The sequence below is a fragment of the Staurois parvus genome, unplaced genomic scaffold (genome assembly GCF_062004578.1).
Source record: "Staurois parvus isolate SC_StPar_1 unplaced genomic scaffold, SC_StPar_1.0 ptg000716l, whole genome shotgun sequence".
NCBI classification, from domain to species: Eukaryota; Metazoa; Chordata; class Amphibia; order Anura; family Ranidae; genus Staurois; species Staurois parvus.
The window spans coordinates 2,271,773-2,285,381 of NW_028318512.1; the positions used below are offsets into that span (position 1 = coordinate 2,271,773).

Here is a 13,609-nt window from a genome sequence, read left to right on the forward strand (position 1 = left end):
AGGCAATCCAGTGACAGGTAACGTCCCAGCCTAGTCTACATTGCTCTGCTGGAGTGATACAAATGTGGCCGGGAGTTTACTTTATTAATAAGAAAAAGCGGCACTGCAGATTACTCCACCGCTCCCAAAAATGGAGAACTAGTCCCCAGTGTGCCGTGGCCCTCCCTTCCCCGCCAGAAAGGTTTTTCATTTTTTTAACGGCTGTATTAGGCTCTTGCAGAATTAGGAACCCCTATCTGCTGCTGCCCCCCACCTTGATCTCAGTTTTCCAGGACATTGGCTGGGACACAACAATGGCGAGACTTAATTTAAATATTCGGGACCATCCCCTGACAGTTGGAAATTATGATATACAGTCACTATAAGGAAAACTTTACACAGAGACATGTAGGAAGGGCAAAGATTCTGGAATATTGGACTTCTTTTTGAAACTGGATATTATGCAATGACTGCATAGCTGTGCCAAATGAATGTTTGTCAAAGTGACGCATGTAAAGGTGGAATTGCCTTGACAGGCCATCCATGGACTTGGTTTTATGTAGCACTGACAATTTATGCAGTGCTTTACATACTGTATATTCACATCAGTCCCTGCCTTCAATGAGCTTACAATCTAAAACAGCCTTTCTCAACCTTTCCAACACAGAGGAACCCTTGAAATAACTTTCCGGTTTCAGGGAACCCCTGCTAAAAAATTGCTACATCTGCAACTCATGATACATTAGTGTGATGGTCAGTGGGAAGAATGCCCCTTACATTTGTGGTCATTGGGAAGAATTACCCCCTTACAGATAGCTAAAAAAGATCAATGGTGTAAGTGGAAACTTATCTGAGAAGTGAAAATTGCTCATTGCTCAAGGAACCCTTAGCAACCTCTGGAGGAACCCTGGCTGAGAAACCCTGATCTAAAGTCTCCATCCCACATGCACACACATGCTAGGGCCAATATAGATAGGAGCCAGTTAATGTACCGGTATATCTTTGGGGAGGGAGGAAACTGAAGTGTAGAAAGGGGTTAACTTATGATTAAGCCCCAATGGACAGGGCAAAATGCATCAGAAGACGTGGCTTGTGGAACAGCACTGTCTGAGGCTAAAACATATACACACCACACCTAGGATCGGGTTAGGCAAACAGCTTTTTTAAATTCAAATTCCCATTCCTTATTGAATAAGTCACATTTCACACCAGCACCCACAACATCCTGAATATCAGCAGGGCTTCAGGCACAGCACTATTAGGATCAAATGGGTTATTGTGAGAATATCTTTGAGGAGGGAGGAAACTGGAGTGTAGGAAAGGAACTTATTCCCTTTAGTTTGGTCCACTCCCTGGCAGGAAATTTCAATGCTGCTGTGCTGGTTCAAGCAGATTCCTATATATCGAGTGGGTGGAGTTTAGTAGGTGTGGCGAAGATGATTTCAAGCAAGGTAAGATGTAGGAAAGAGTTAGTGGAACCATGTTCGGTTCTCCGGCATGAGCAGCCCATGCCAAGGGCCTTATCACACTTAATGCTACTTGCTGAACTGAAGGGAACAACTTGTCGACCATATTACACATATATGTGGAAAAGTGTGCTTTTAAAACCCAGATGTTGCACTTATGCATTCACAGCAGCATTAAGCTGTGTGCATAGAGTGTGCTCACTGTGTACTCCCAGCATGCCAACCAAGATTTTTTCAACAGCTTTCAGTCACTGCTTCTGATCAAAAGCAAGCAGAACAAGCTCCCCATCACATGACTGCTGTGAGAATCTATCACAGTGATCACATGATAGAAAAGCTTTGCCACCTCCCCAAATTAAAGTCCACTTAAATGGCAGCTGGGAGGAGACATGAAGGGGATTAAGATTATATCAGAAAAATATGGGTTCAAGGACTTAAATAAAACAAACTTGAAATATTAACAAAGTGCTTTTTATAGATGCCATTGTCTGGAAGATGTGTCATGTGTATGTTTCAAGTAAAGAAGAATGTAGCTTCTGGCTGAAGGTGTCAATATTAAAAGATGATGTCTGAGCAGTTGAGTGTCAGCATGTGTTTGGATACAGTCTGCATGTACTGATGATAGTGTCAGGGTCCTGAATAACAAGTTACAGGGTGTAAACCTGATTGGGTCAGGAGCTGGTGATGGCTACAGGAAGAGGTCACCATCTTGGCAGTAAGGAGGAGACCCCTCAAAGAAACACTCATCAAAAGACCTGATCCCCCATGTCTCATTGGCCCAAGATGGAGTCTTAGCCTGAAACCTTGAAAGGAATGCAGGGCCCTGTGATATAAGTAGCTCAAAGCGGAACAAAGAAGTCAGCACAGAGGTGGACCAGGGGAATAGAGTACAGGGGTTTCAAACCCGCCATTTGGACACATGGTAGCAAACATTGTGAGTCTGCATTGGTCTTAGGGGCTGTGAAAGGCCTAAACCTAAACAGAGTAGCCCTGTTAAGAGGAATATACAAAAGAAGCTATGCAAGCACATGGAAAGAATGCAAAGTCCATGAAGATAACATCCTAGATGAGAATTCAAATTGAAAACCCCATTGCTGCAAAAGCTAACCACTAAGCCACTGGACTTAGAGGGTAATTTCACCTTTTCCCAAAAAATGAAAAGGTGAACTAATGCTGTATATTCTTACCACCCCTCCAAACCCCTCTGCTCATCATGGCCATAATGCTTTGTGCTGCTGATATAGCAGTTCATATACTGTACACGATAATACACAGCCCAGGAGTGAGTATCCATCACAATGCTTACCATGGCAAGCACATATTGGTCAGCACAACCATATGACCTCACTGACCAATAAGAAGCACTTCTTTCTTCTGGGACACCTTACTGGAAGAAGAAGCCTCAGATGTACTTCTTATGGGTCAGCATGATTATGTGTTTGTGCTGACCAATGAGCACTTTCAATTGTAAACATTATAATGGATACTTACCCCAGGGCTGTGTATTGCAGTGTACTGTATACGGACCACAATATCAGCAGCACAGGGCATCAAGGGTTCTATGTAGAGCAAGATCTGGGGTTTTGGCCTGAATATTTAGAGTTAGTTCACCTTTTCATTTTTCTTTAAAAGGTGACCTTATCCTTTAGGTCCAGTGGCTCTTTCAGCTTTGAAATCCCAGCCAGGACACTATCTGCATTAAGTTTGCATGCTCTCCCTGTCCTTACATGGGTTTCCATGGATATTCCAGATAAAAGGGCTATTCAGGGGCTTTTAACAGCCCCAGAGCCCAGGCATTTAAGCCCTTACCCATTAAGCTTGACCTGAGTGTTCTATGATAACTAATGGCTGTAACCAATATTTCCAACTAGCCAAGATTCCTCACTATCTGGTAGCCTTGTCCAGGAAAGTTGCTGGTGGATCAGGGATAAAGATACACTGTATTGCCAAAGGTATTGGGACACTCCTCCAATTCATTGGATTCAGGTATTCCAATCACCTCCATGGCCACAGGTGTATAAAATCAAGCATCTAAGCATGCAGACTGCTTCTACAAACATTTTTGAAAGAATAGGTCGCTCTCAGGAGCTCAGTGCATTCAAGTGTGGTACCGTGATAGGTTTCCACCTGTGCAATAACTCCATCCAAGACATTTCCTTGCTACTAAATATTCCACGGTCAACTGTTAGTGGTGTTATAGCAAAGTGGAAGCAACCAGCTACAACAGCAGCTCAGCCAAGAAGTGGAAGGCCACATATAGTGACAGAGTTGGTCATGCTGAAGCACACAGTGCACAGAAGTCGCCAACTGTCTGCAGAGTCAATAGCTAAAAACATCCAAACTTAATGTGGCCTTCAGATTAGCCCAACAAAAGTGCGTAGAGAGCTTCATGGAATGGGTTTCCATGGCCGAGCAGCTGCATCCAAGCCTTGCATCACCAAATGCAATGCAAATGCAATGCAAAGTGTCAGATGCAGTGGTGTAAAGCACACCGCCACTGGACTCTAGAGCAGTGGAGACGGGTTCTCTGGAGTGACAAATCACACTTCTCTGTCTGGAAATCCGAAGGAAGTGTCTGGGTTTGGCAGTTGTCAGGAGAACGGTACTTGCCTGACTGCATTGTGCCAAGTGTAAAGTCAGGTGGAGGGGGGATTATGGTTTGGTGTTGTTTTTCAGGGGTTGGGCTTGGCTCCTTAGTTCCAGTGAAGGGAACTCTTAAAATGTTACTAAACCCATGACCCTTCACTATATCTGGTCTCCCACAGTACAACATGGAAATGCAATAATGTTAGTAAATATAAACTGCTAAATACGTTTTCTCATCAGCAGTTAGATCAGTCTTGTGACTTCTATCATTGTCCAGCCGAGCACATATTAAAGCTTGTAGGAGGTGTTTTCATTTTGCTCTAGGAGGATGCAGAACCCCTGACATCTGTCTCTCCAGTGCTGATTGACCCTGTACTGATCACATGCACTCTCCCAAGCAAAAAAAAAAAAAAAACCTTGCTAGTATTACACACCAAACTGAGCATGTGCAGAATGACTCTATATGTCTTATCAGGAGATAAGAGGAGGCCACTGGAAGAAGGGGAGGAGTAGAGAAAACAGGATCAAACAGCCTTTTTACACAATGCAGCGGAATAACCCTTTAGGTTCCAGAGTGAGTATAACAAGCATGCCTTACTGCATATACAGACTGTTTAGTAACACTTTAAGGTGTCAGCATACCAAGACATTTTAGACAATTTCATGCTCTCAACTTTGTGGGAACATTTTGGGGATGGCCCCTTCCTGTTCCAACATGACTGCACACCAGTGCACAAAGCAAGGTCCAAAGCAAGGAACTTGATTGTCCTGACCTCAACCCGATGGAACACCTTTGGGATGGATTAGAATGGAGATTGTGAGCCAGGCCTTCTCATCTGACTTCAGTGTCTGACCTCACAAAATGTGCTTCTGGAAGGATGGTCAAACATTCCCATAGACACACTCCTAAACCTTGTGGACAGCCTTCCCAGAAGAGTTGAAGCTGTTATAGCTGCAAAGGGCGGGCCAACTCAATATTGAACCCTTCGGAATAAGACTGGGATGCCATTAAAGTTCATGTGCGTGTAAAGGCATCCCAATACTTTTGGCCATATAGTACATTTCCCAATGGGGGAGATTTGCAAAAACTGGAGCACTCAGAATCAGGCGCATCTGTGCATGGTAGCCAATCAGCTTCTAATTTCAGCTTGTTCAATTAAGCGTTGACAATAAAACCTGGAAGCTGATTGGTTCCTGTGCACAGCTGCCCCAGATTTTGCACTCTCCAGTTTTAGTAAATAACACCCAAAGTATCAGGTTTTTAAAAGGATTTCCCTCCCTCCTAGATTGCAAGCTCCAAGGAGGGCTCTCGAACCCCTTGTGTATCCCATTGTATTGTTATTGTACTGTCTCATGTATTGTGTCCCATTGTAATGTACAGCGCTGAGCGAACTGTTGGCGCTATATAAATACTGTATAATAATAATAAATTGTATGATAGACTGGAGGTAAAGTGTATACAATGACCATGTGAAGGGTCTAGGAAAAGTAGAGTTCCCAGAAGGAGTCAGGGGGAGTCACCAATTGGAGACGGATTGCAATAGATCTGGAAAAAAGGGGGAGGAGGGAGTCTGAATTGTAACTTTAATTGTTTAGGTAACCACAAGTGTTTTCTGCTATTGGTATATATTTAATATTCAAGGAAAAATCTTGGCACATTAACTGAGATCATAAAAAAGACTGCACTGAAAGCAATTTTTACCCTCAGCCTTCGCATAGTATAAAGGAGAAAGATTTATGAAAAGGCATAAAAAAGCAGTTGCTTTCAATAGTATTTTACACTCGTATAAACACAATATTAATGTCGGCTTTTGCATTCAGTACGGGGCTATGGAGCTCTGTCACTCAGCAAACTGTGTCCTCTAAAATTTAATGTGTGTCAGACTTCAAGAAATACCCCAACTTCGGCTCACACAAAAAACGGACCATACAAAGCAATAACATTTAAATCCGTGAAATTAAACTTTTTTACTTGCGATAAACACTAAAATCCTCAATTTCAGCTTTTCAGATCTAGAAGGGCATATCGCTGTGTATAATATAGACTTCTGCAGAATGCCGTACAACAGTGTTCTCTAGCTAGTAGCTTGGGAGTCACATGGAAATATCAGCTACCTTTAAAGTGAAAGTATGAATATATAAAGTCACTTATGTTGAATCATTTACTGCTAAGCTGTGAATTGCCTGCTGGAATTTGATATCCTGCTGTTCAGCTCAATTTTCAAACAGCTGAAAGTTTCTAAGGAGTCACACAGCCCATTAAATGTCTCTAACTAGAACTATATCACCCAGGAGTCCTTTTCCTATACCCAGTGACTAAAGGTGTAGAGCATTTATCTTAATAAATGAGGTTAAACAAAGTGAGGTGAAAAAAATGAATGTAAATATTATTCAATTGTGTTCAAGGAAAAATTACAAAACAAAAAAAAGTGCATATATATATATATATATATATTCATACATACATATACACACACACACTCCTATACTACTTGACCTCTCTGCGGCTTTTGATACGGTTGAGCACCCCCTCCTCCTCAAAAAACTGCACTCTCTTGGCCTCAGAGACTCCGCTCTCTCCTGGTTCTCCTATCTATCACAGCTCTCCTTTAGTGTTACCTATAACCCTGCCACCTCCTCTTCACTCCCTCTCTCTGTTGGGGTCCCTCAAGGTTCTGTCCTCGGACCCCTCCTCTTCTCCATCTACACCTCCTCCCTTGGCCAATTGATAAACTCCTGTATAATAATAATAATAATAATAATAATAATAATATATACTGTATATATATATATATATATATATATATATAAACACACAGACACACACACTGCTCAAAGAAATTAAAGGAACACTTTTTATTCAGAGTATAGCATCAAATCGTCGAGTCAGTTAAACTCCTGGGATATTGATCTGGTTAGCTAAGTAGCAGAGGGGGTTGTTACTTGGTTTCAGCTGGTTTGGTGTTAATGAAATTAACAACAGGTGCACTAGATGGGCAACAATGAGACGACCCCAATACAGGAATGGTTTTAAAGGTAGAGGCCACTGACATGTTTTTCCCTACTGTTTTCTGTTTTTCACTATTTTTGCACTTGGCTAGGGTCAGACGCGGATGTCCGAAGCTGGAACATAGCCATTCCTCAACTTTTTTTTATTAAAGTGGTTCTGCTGCACTTAGAGGCACTTCTTTTCTTTCTCATCACACTGGTGTGAATGTCTCTGACCAAACAATCAGAAACAAACTTCATGAGGGTGGTCTGAGGGCCCGAGTTCCTCTAGTGGGCCCTGTGCTCACTGCCCGGCACCATACAGCTTGATCAGCATTTGCCATTGAACACCAGAATTGACAGGTCCGTCAATGGCGCCCTGTGCTTTTCACAGATGAAAGCAGGTTCATTCTGAGCACATGTGACAGACATGAAAGGGTCTGGAGAAGCCATGGAGGACGTTATGCTGCCTGTAATATTGTTCAACATTACTGTTTTGGTGGTGGGTTAGTGAGGCATATCCATGGAGGGACACACAGACCTCTACAGGCTAGACAATGGCACCCTGACTGCCATTAGGTATCGGGACAAAATCCTTTGACCCATTGTCAGAACTTACGCTGGTGCAGTAGGTCCTGGGTTCCTCCTGGTGCACGACAATGCCCGGCCTCATGTAGCGAGAGTATGCAGGCAGTTCCTGGAGCATGAAGGAATGGATACCATTGAATGGCCCTCACGCTCGCCTAACCTAAATCCAATAGAACACCTCTGAGATATCATTTTTCGGTCCATCGGATGTCGCAAGGTTGCATTTCAGACTGTCCAGGAGCTCAGTGATGCTCTGGTCCAGATCTGGAAGGAAATACCCCAGGACACTCCATCGTCTCATTAGGAGCATGCCCCAATGTTGTTAGGCATGCATGCATACAAGCACGTGGGGGGCCATACAAACTACTGAGTACCATTTTGAGCTGCTGCAATGAAATTTAGGCAAAATGGACTAGCAAAGTATATAAATTTCAATATGTTAGATAAGATATAGTCCTTTTCCAAGAACTTTGACCACTGTTAACACCCGTTTGTGTTATTATCACACACCACACTCACCAGAAATAGGTGAATGGAACGCCTTAAATTTTGAACTCAGGAATCCAAGATAGAACTTGAATCAGCCTCCAATCTCAGGGTTTAGGCGGAAATCCCAAAATGTAGACAAGACTATTGACTCAATGCCTCAGAGATCCACAGTGGAATTTAGATCAGCCTCCAACCTCCAGGGCGAGCAGAGATCACTCTCCATATAAATTGGTAATTTACACAGAGAGAAACATATATAGTGTAATACTGTAGGACTCAGACAGGATAAATTCAAATACCAAACCACTCACATCTTAAAAGAATGTAATCAGCATTTATTTAGTGTATCTGGAGCCAAACCGTCACGTCACTTCCGGTGAATGGAGCGCACGCCAGTGTGCGGAGCTCTCAGGGGCCATCTTTTTTGAGGGAGAAATCACTGATGTCTTTACATGCTGTCATCTATCACTGACTGTGAGATCTTTACCCTGGCTATGTGGCAGTTTGGCTCCAAATAATAACACAAACGGGTGTTAACACTGGTCACGGTTCTTGGAAAAGGACTATATCTAATATATTGAAATTTATATACTTTGGAGTGGGACTATCACAATTTTTTCTGCACTGATTTCGTTTTTTTTTGGGAGTTGATATATATTATGTATATTTAAAATTGGTTTGCGTTGTTTTTTCTTTTTTTCTTACAATGCAAACAATATCCAATCGTGCAAAAAAAATTCACTTGCATATGATTGAATGATTGAAATTGGCGCAACTTCATCTTATTCACTAAGTTATGTAAAAATTCACTTTGTAAAGAGAAAAGTTACTTAGCTTAGTGAATGAGGTGAAGTGCTCTCTTCAATTTTCCAATCATAGGCAGACACAAATCCGTTTTTTTTTTCTTCCTTTTTTTTCCTTGCAAATGACTGAATATTCTATACATAATGAATTTTTACCTTGTTTTATCTCATTCACTAAAATATATGGAAATTAATTTTGAAAGAGAACGTGCTCTACTCTTTTAGAAGGGAGATGTAGTTCTTGCTAGAGACAGGTAGGGGACTCTTTGTCTCATCTGATACTTTCAACTCTGTGAAAGCAGGATATAAAATTTCAGCAGGCTATTCACAGAAAAGTAGTAAAATTATCCAACGGACATTATTTTTTTTATTTTTGTATTCATACATTTGCTTCAAAGAAAACTGAGATGATGTGCCACCTACAAGCAAAACATGCAAAAATCTTGTTTAATTTTTTTAGTATAATTTTTTAATTTTTTCTTGAACAAGATTATTCTTCACAAATTGTTTACTTTGTTGCACCTCATTCTCTAAGATAAGTGAAAATTCACTTTAAAAGTGAACCTGCTCTACTTTAACTAAACACCAGTGTGTGGGCATGCTCTTGGGAGGCAAGGCAGCAGCATTATTTTCCTGAGAAAGAAGTCAATGAATGCAGTGGATAGGGACAGAGAGGGTTGGGGATGGGTGGATTTCTGTAGTCCAACAGAGAGGAACTCAGGCAGGGCTGACAACACGTTTGCATACCTCCTTAGGCTTGGTCCACACTGCTCCAATATCAAAGTTGTGTGGCTTGCTTGCGATTTTATGATTTAACATTGCAGTCTATGGCAATTGAGTTGCTCCAAAGTCATAGAAAAGTAGTGCAGAAACCTTTTCTTTTTGTTGCTGCGAGTTGAGTCACATTGACTAGGAGGGCACCCATTGAAATTAATGTGTTTTGACTAGTCATTCGACTTTATGTGTCTCAAGTCACATGATAAGTCACAGAAGTATGAACCAGGGCTTAGACATTCAATGACAGGATTAGTTTATACATTTTAACATTGTAAAAGAATACCACAAACCTGTTTTGGAGCAGTTGGCATGGGACTCATCACTTGAGTCTTCACAGTCATTGTCTCCATCACATACCCAGTGTGCAGGGATACAACGATCACTGGAACATCGAAACTGCTTATCCGAACACGAAACCGAACATTCCAATTCATCGCTTCCATCTCCACAGTCATCATCTGAAAACACGAGATTTTCTCTTGATTATGATGTGTAATAAAATGATTCCCTGATTAAATTACCTGTGGTAGGTACTGTGCCCTTGTATGAAAGGTATTCCCTAGAGCTAGCTCACATAAGCCGTGCCCTTTGAAAAAGCTACATGTGTCTCTCCTGGGCTCAAGATGGAAGCTGTGTGAGTTTCTCCTCCTGGGAAGCACCAAAGGATGGTTTGCTGAAATCAAAGCAACTGGCCTTGAAGAGGCACCTGTCTCTATCCAAAATTGGAAGGATGTGGTCAATGACTGGCTTAGGGAGAAAACACCACAAGAACCTTTACAGCTTTCCTGTCTAAAATATTCTATAATAAGGATATCACTATAATCATTATCCTCAAGGAACCAGGTCCAAGAGGCTATGGGAGCAGAATGAGACAAAAAAAAAACAGAAAATAAGGTATTTGGCTAAGCTTAGAATCTAGTCTGATTGAGATAAACTTTTTGGGGTACTTTGATTTGGTCCAGTATTTTTAAGGTAACTATCTCATATTTCACCAAAGTGACTGGTGCCATTTTTTCCCAACCTGGAGATTGAATGTGACTGATGCCATGAAAGTGGGCTAGGGACACTTTTAAAGCAAGCTATTGGACAGCTGAAGTTCAATCTTTATAAACTCATAGTGTTACAGAAAGACTTGGAAAATCTCCATAATAGTGACACAGACATGGAAACCTCAAAATAGAAAAAACAGCACCCCATAATGATCCTCGGTTAATTATTGAGGGTTCACCAAACAGGTGACAAGTAAAAAGTGCCAAAAATATGTTCCTCATCAATAATTTAAGACCCCACATGACCCCTTTCTCAAGGCAACAGATGTCACCTTGAGAAAGGGGTCCTGTGAGGTCTCAAAAACTTGGGTGAAGGAACTTGTCCTGTAAGGCTCAAATTATTGCTCATAGGGAAAAAAAAGCCAGTATGGCATTATGAGCCTCAGGGATTTACTGAGCGCTCACCAAAAGAAGCAACAAAGGAAAAATGCCAGACACATATTCCTCCACTAATGTTATAGGGCTTCACAGGACAAGGTTCCTTCACCAATGGTTGAGGCCTCAGAGGACCCCTTTCCGTCAGATGTCTGTCACCTTGAGAAAGGGGTCATGTGATGCGCTGAAATATTGTTAAGGAACATGTTTTTAACCACTTTTTTCTTTTTTGTTTTTGTTAAGCCATCAATAAACAACTGAGGCTCAATAATTATGGGTAATTCAGTGGAATTCAAGGCCAGATGTTGATGGGTTTGTCTATTGCAATGCAATCTCTGACCACTATACCCAAAGCATAAAATAAGGAAAAGAAATGTCTGGAACTCCACTTGAACATAGAGTTCAAGAATTAATTTTCCAGAAATCTGTGCAGTATCCACACAAAGTTTAGCGGTCTTTAGCTATTGACTCTGTAGACAGTTGGTGACTTCTACGCACTGTGTGCTTCAACATGCGCTGATCCTGCTCTGTAATTTTATGTGGCCTACTACTTCATGGCTGAGTTGCTGTTGTTCCCAGTTGCTTCCACTTTGTTATAATAACACTAACAGTTGACTGTGGAATATTTAGTAGCCCGGAAATGTCACGGATGGACTTATTGCACAGGTGGCAACCTATCACGGTACCACACTTGAATTCACAGAGCTCCTGAGAGCGACCCAGTCTTTCACAAATGTTTGTAGAAGCAATCTGCATTCCTAGGTGCTTGATTTCATACACCTGTGGCCATGGAGGTGATTGGAACACCCAAATCCAATGATTTGAAGGGCAGGCCCAATACTTATGGCAATATAGTGTGTATATACAGAGAGAGAGAGAGAGAGAGAGAAGGAGGAGGAAGAGAAAGAGAAGAATAAAGAAGGAAGAAACAAGAAGAAGAAGAATTTACAGAGAGAGATTTTGTCTATGTTTCCAATTTCAGCTTGACATCTGTGATTTCACCAATTACAGTTGAGGCAGCACAGACCTGCTTGCATTTCGTCATCATCAATAACAATAAAACACAAGTTGTAACACAATGCACACAGTGTATATTATACACAACAATGCTATATGACGATCATCAAGCAGTCGATAACGTCACAAATGCTGCAGTGCTCTGGAGATGGGATGTGGAATTACTATATTGTATTACCCACATCTAGCATAAATGGAGACACATGCCAAGTACAATACTCGCCTGAGTCACATCGCCATTTGTGGCTGACACATCGTCCATTTTCACAAACAAACTGCGTCACAGGATCACAGGTCTGCAGCTCTGCAGGGGAAACAAATTTAAATGTTCATCATCACATGAAGAATTTTAGGTTTACAGACAAAACAGAATTTACAAAGAGCAAGGAATATTCATGCAACAGAGGACCAAGCGCCAGAGAAGTCTGTCTGTCTTAGCTACTTAGTGGCCATCTTAACATCACAAGAAGGATACAAAATTGTTTTGTTATACAATGTATCACCAGCCAGACTCTTAAAGCTCCATTCACATTGGTGTAAAAAAACACATTTACAACTGTTTTTTATTTACGGATGTGAAGGCAGTTGCATTGTTTTCAATAAAGACATTCACACAGGTGCATAAAAATGCACTGCCTTCAGATCCGTGAACACAAAATTAAAAAATCTGTGTCTCAGGATATGAATATACACATATGCCATTGAATAAAAAAGGACAGGACAATGTTTACACATTAAAAAACTGATCTATTTACTATCATTGTGCAGGAGCTTTTGTTCCTTTCCTCAAGGATCAGTAAATGTTTTTATGGCTGTATTAGGGCCATGTGAATGAGGCCTAAAATAGAAGCATGGCTAAAGTTTTTTTGGCCATACTTCCTCTGTAGGTGTGCACTAACTTGTGCTCTCCTGTGACCCCAAATCAGCCTATGGGGGGCTAAAGTCCGCTGCTGGCTGACTTCCCAACCATATTGTCAGGATCCACATAGCCTGATCTTCACACCACTGAGAGCCTGAGCCTGCTGCTCCTGCACTGGAGGGGCAGAACAAAAAACGGTGACTGACAGTCGCTGCCCTTTTCTCAGGGTAGACTGAGAACTGAGCGATCAGAGGTCACGTGATTTGCATGCTATGCGACTTGTAAATCGCATGGCAAGTCGCACCCTATTGTCCACAATTAGAGCGGTCAAATCGGTGCTGTTTCGACTTGGTCGGAGCCGCACTGATTTCTAAAGTAGTACATGCACTACTCTTGATGCGATTTGCATAGATATCTGTGTCAGATGTCTTGCAAATCGCACCTGAAATCGGCATCTCACCTGACTTTAAAATCGTGCGACTTCACAGTAAGTCGCTCGATTTCAAAGTCGGGCTTGATGTGACCAGGGGGTTAGGCTCCGTTCTCACCTATGCAGTTTGCTTTTTGTCTGTTTTGCAGTTCATTTTGTGTTTTTCTACACGCGTTTTTTACTCATTTGTTATGCATTTTTGA

At 41.6% G+C, this 13,609-nt stretch overlaps 1 protein-coding gene across 1 annotated transcript in view; it reads right to left on the reverse strand.

Annotated features, from left to right (window-relative positions):
* LRP1B (LDL receptor related protein 1B) overlaps window positions 1–13,609 on the reverse strand; it is a 2,076,109-nt gene that overhangs the window by 893,542 nt on the left and 1,168,958 nt on the right. Inside the window, exons 19-20 of the mRNA XM_089653623.1 lie at window positions 12,341–12,421; window positions 9,967–10,134 (exon numbers count right to left, since the gene is read on the reverse strand). Coding sequence (XP_089509749.1) covers window positions 9,967–10,134; window positions 12,341–12,421 — 249 coding nt within the window. The remainder of the gene's footprint in view (window positions 1–9,966; window positions 10,135–12,340; window positions 12,422–13,609) is intronic.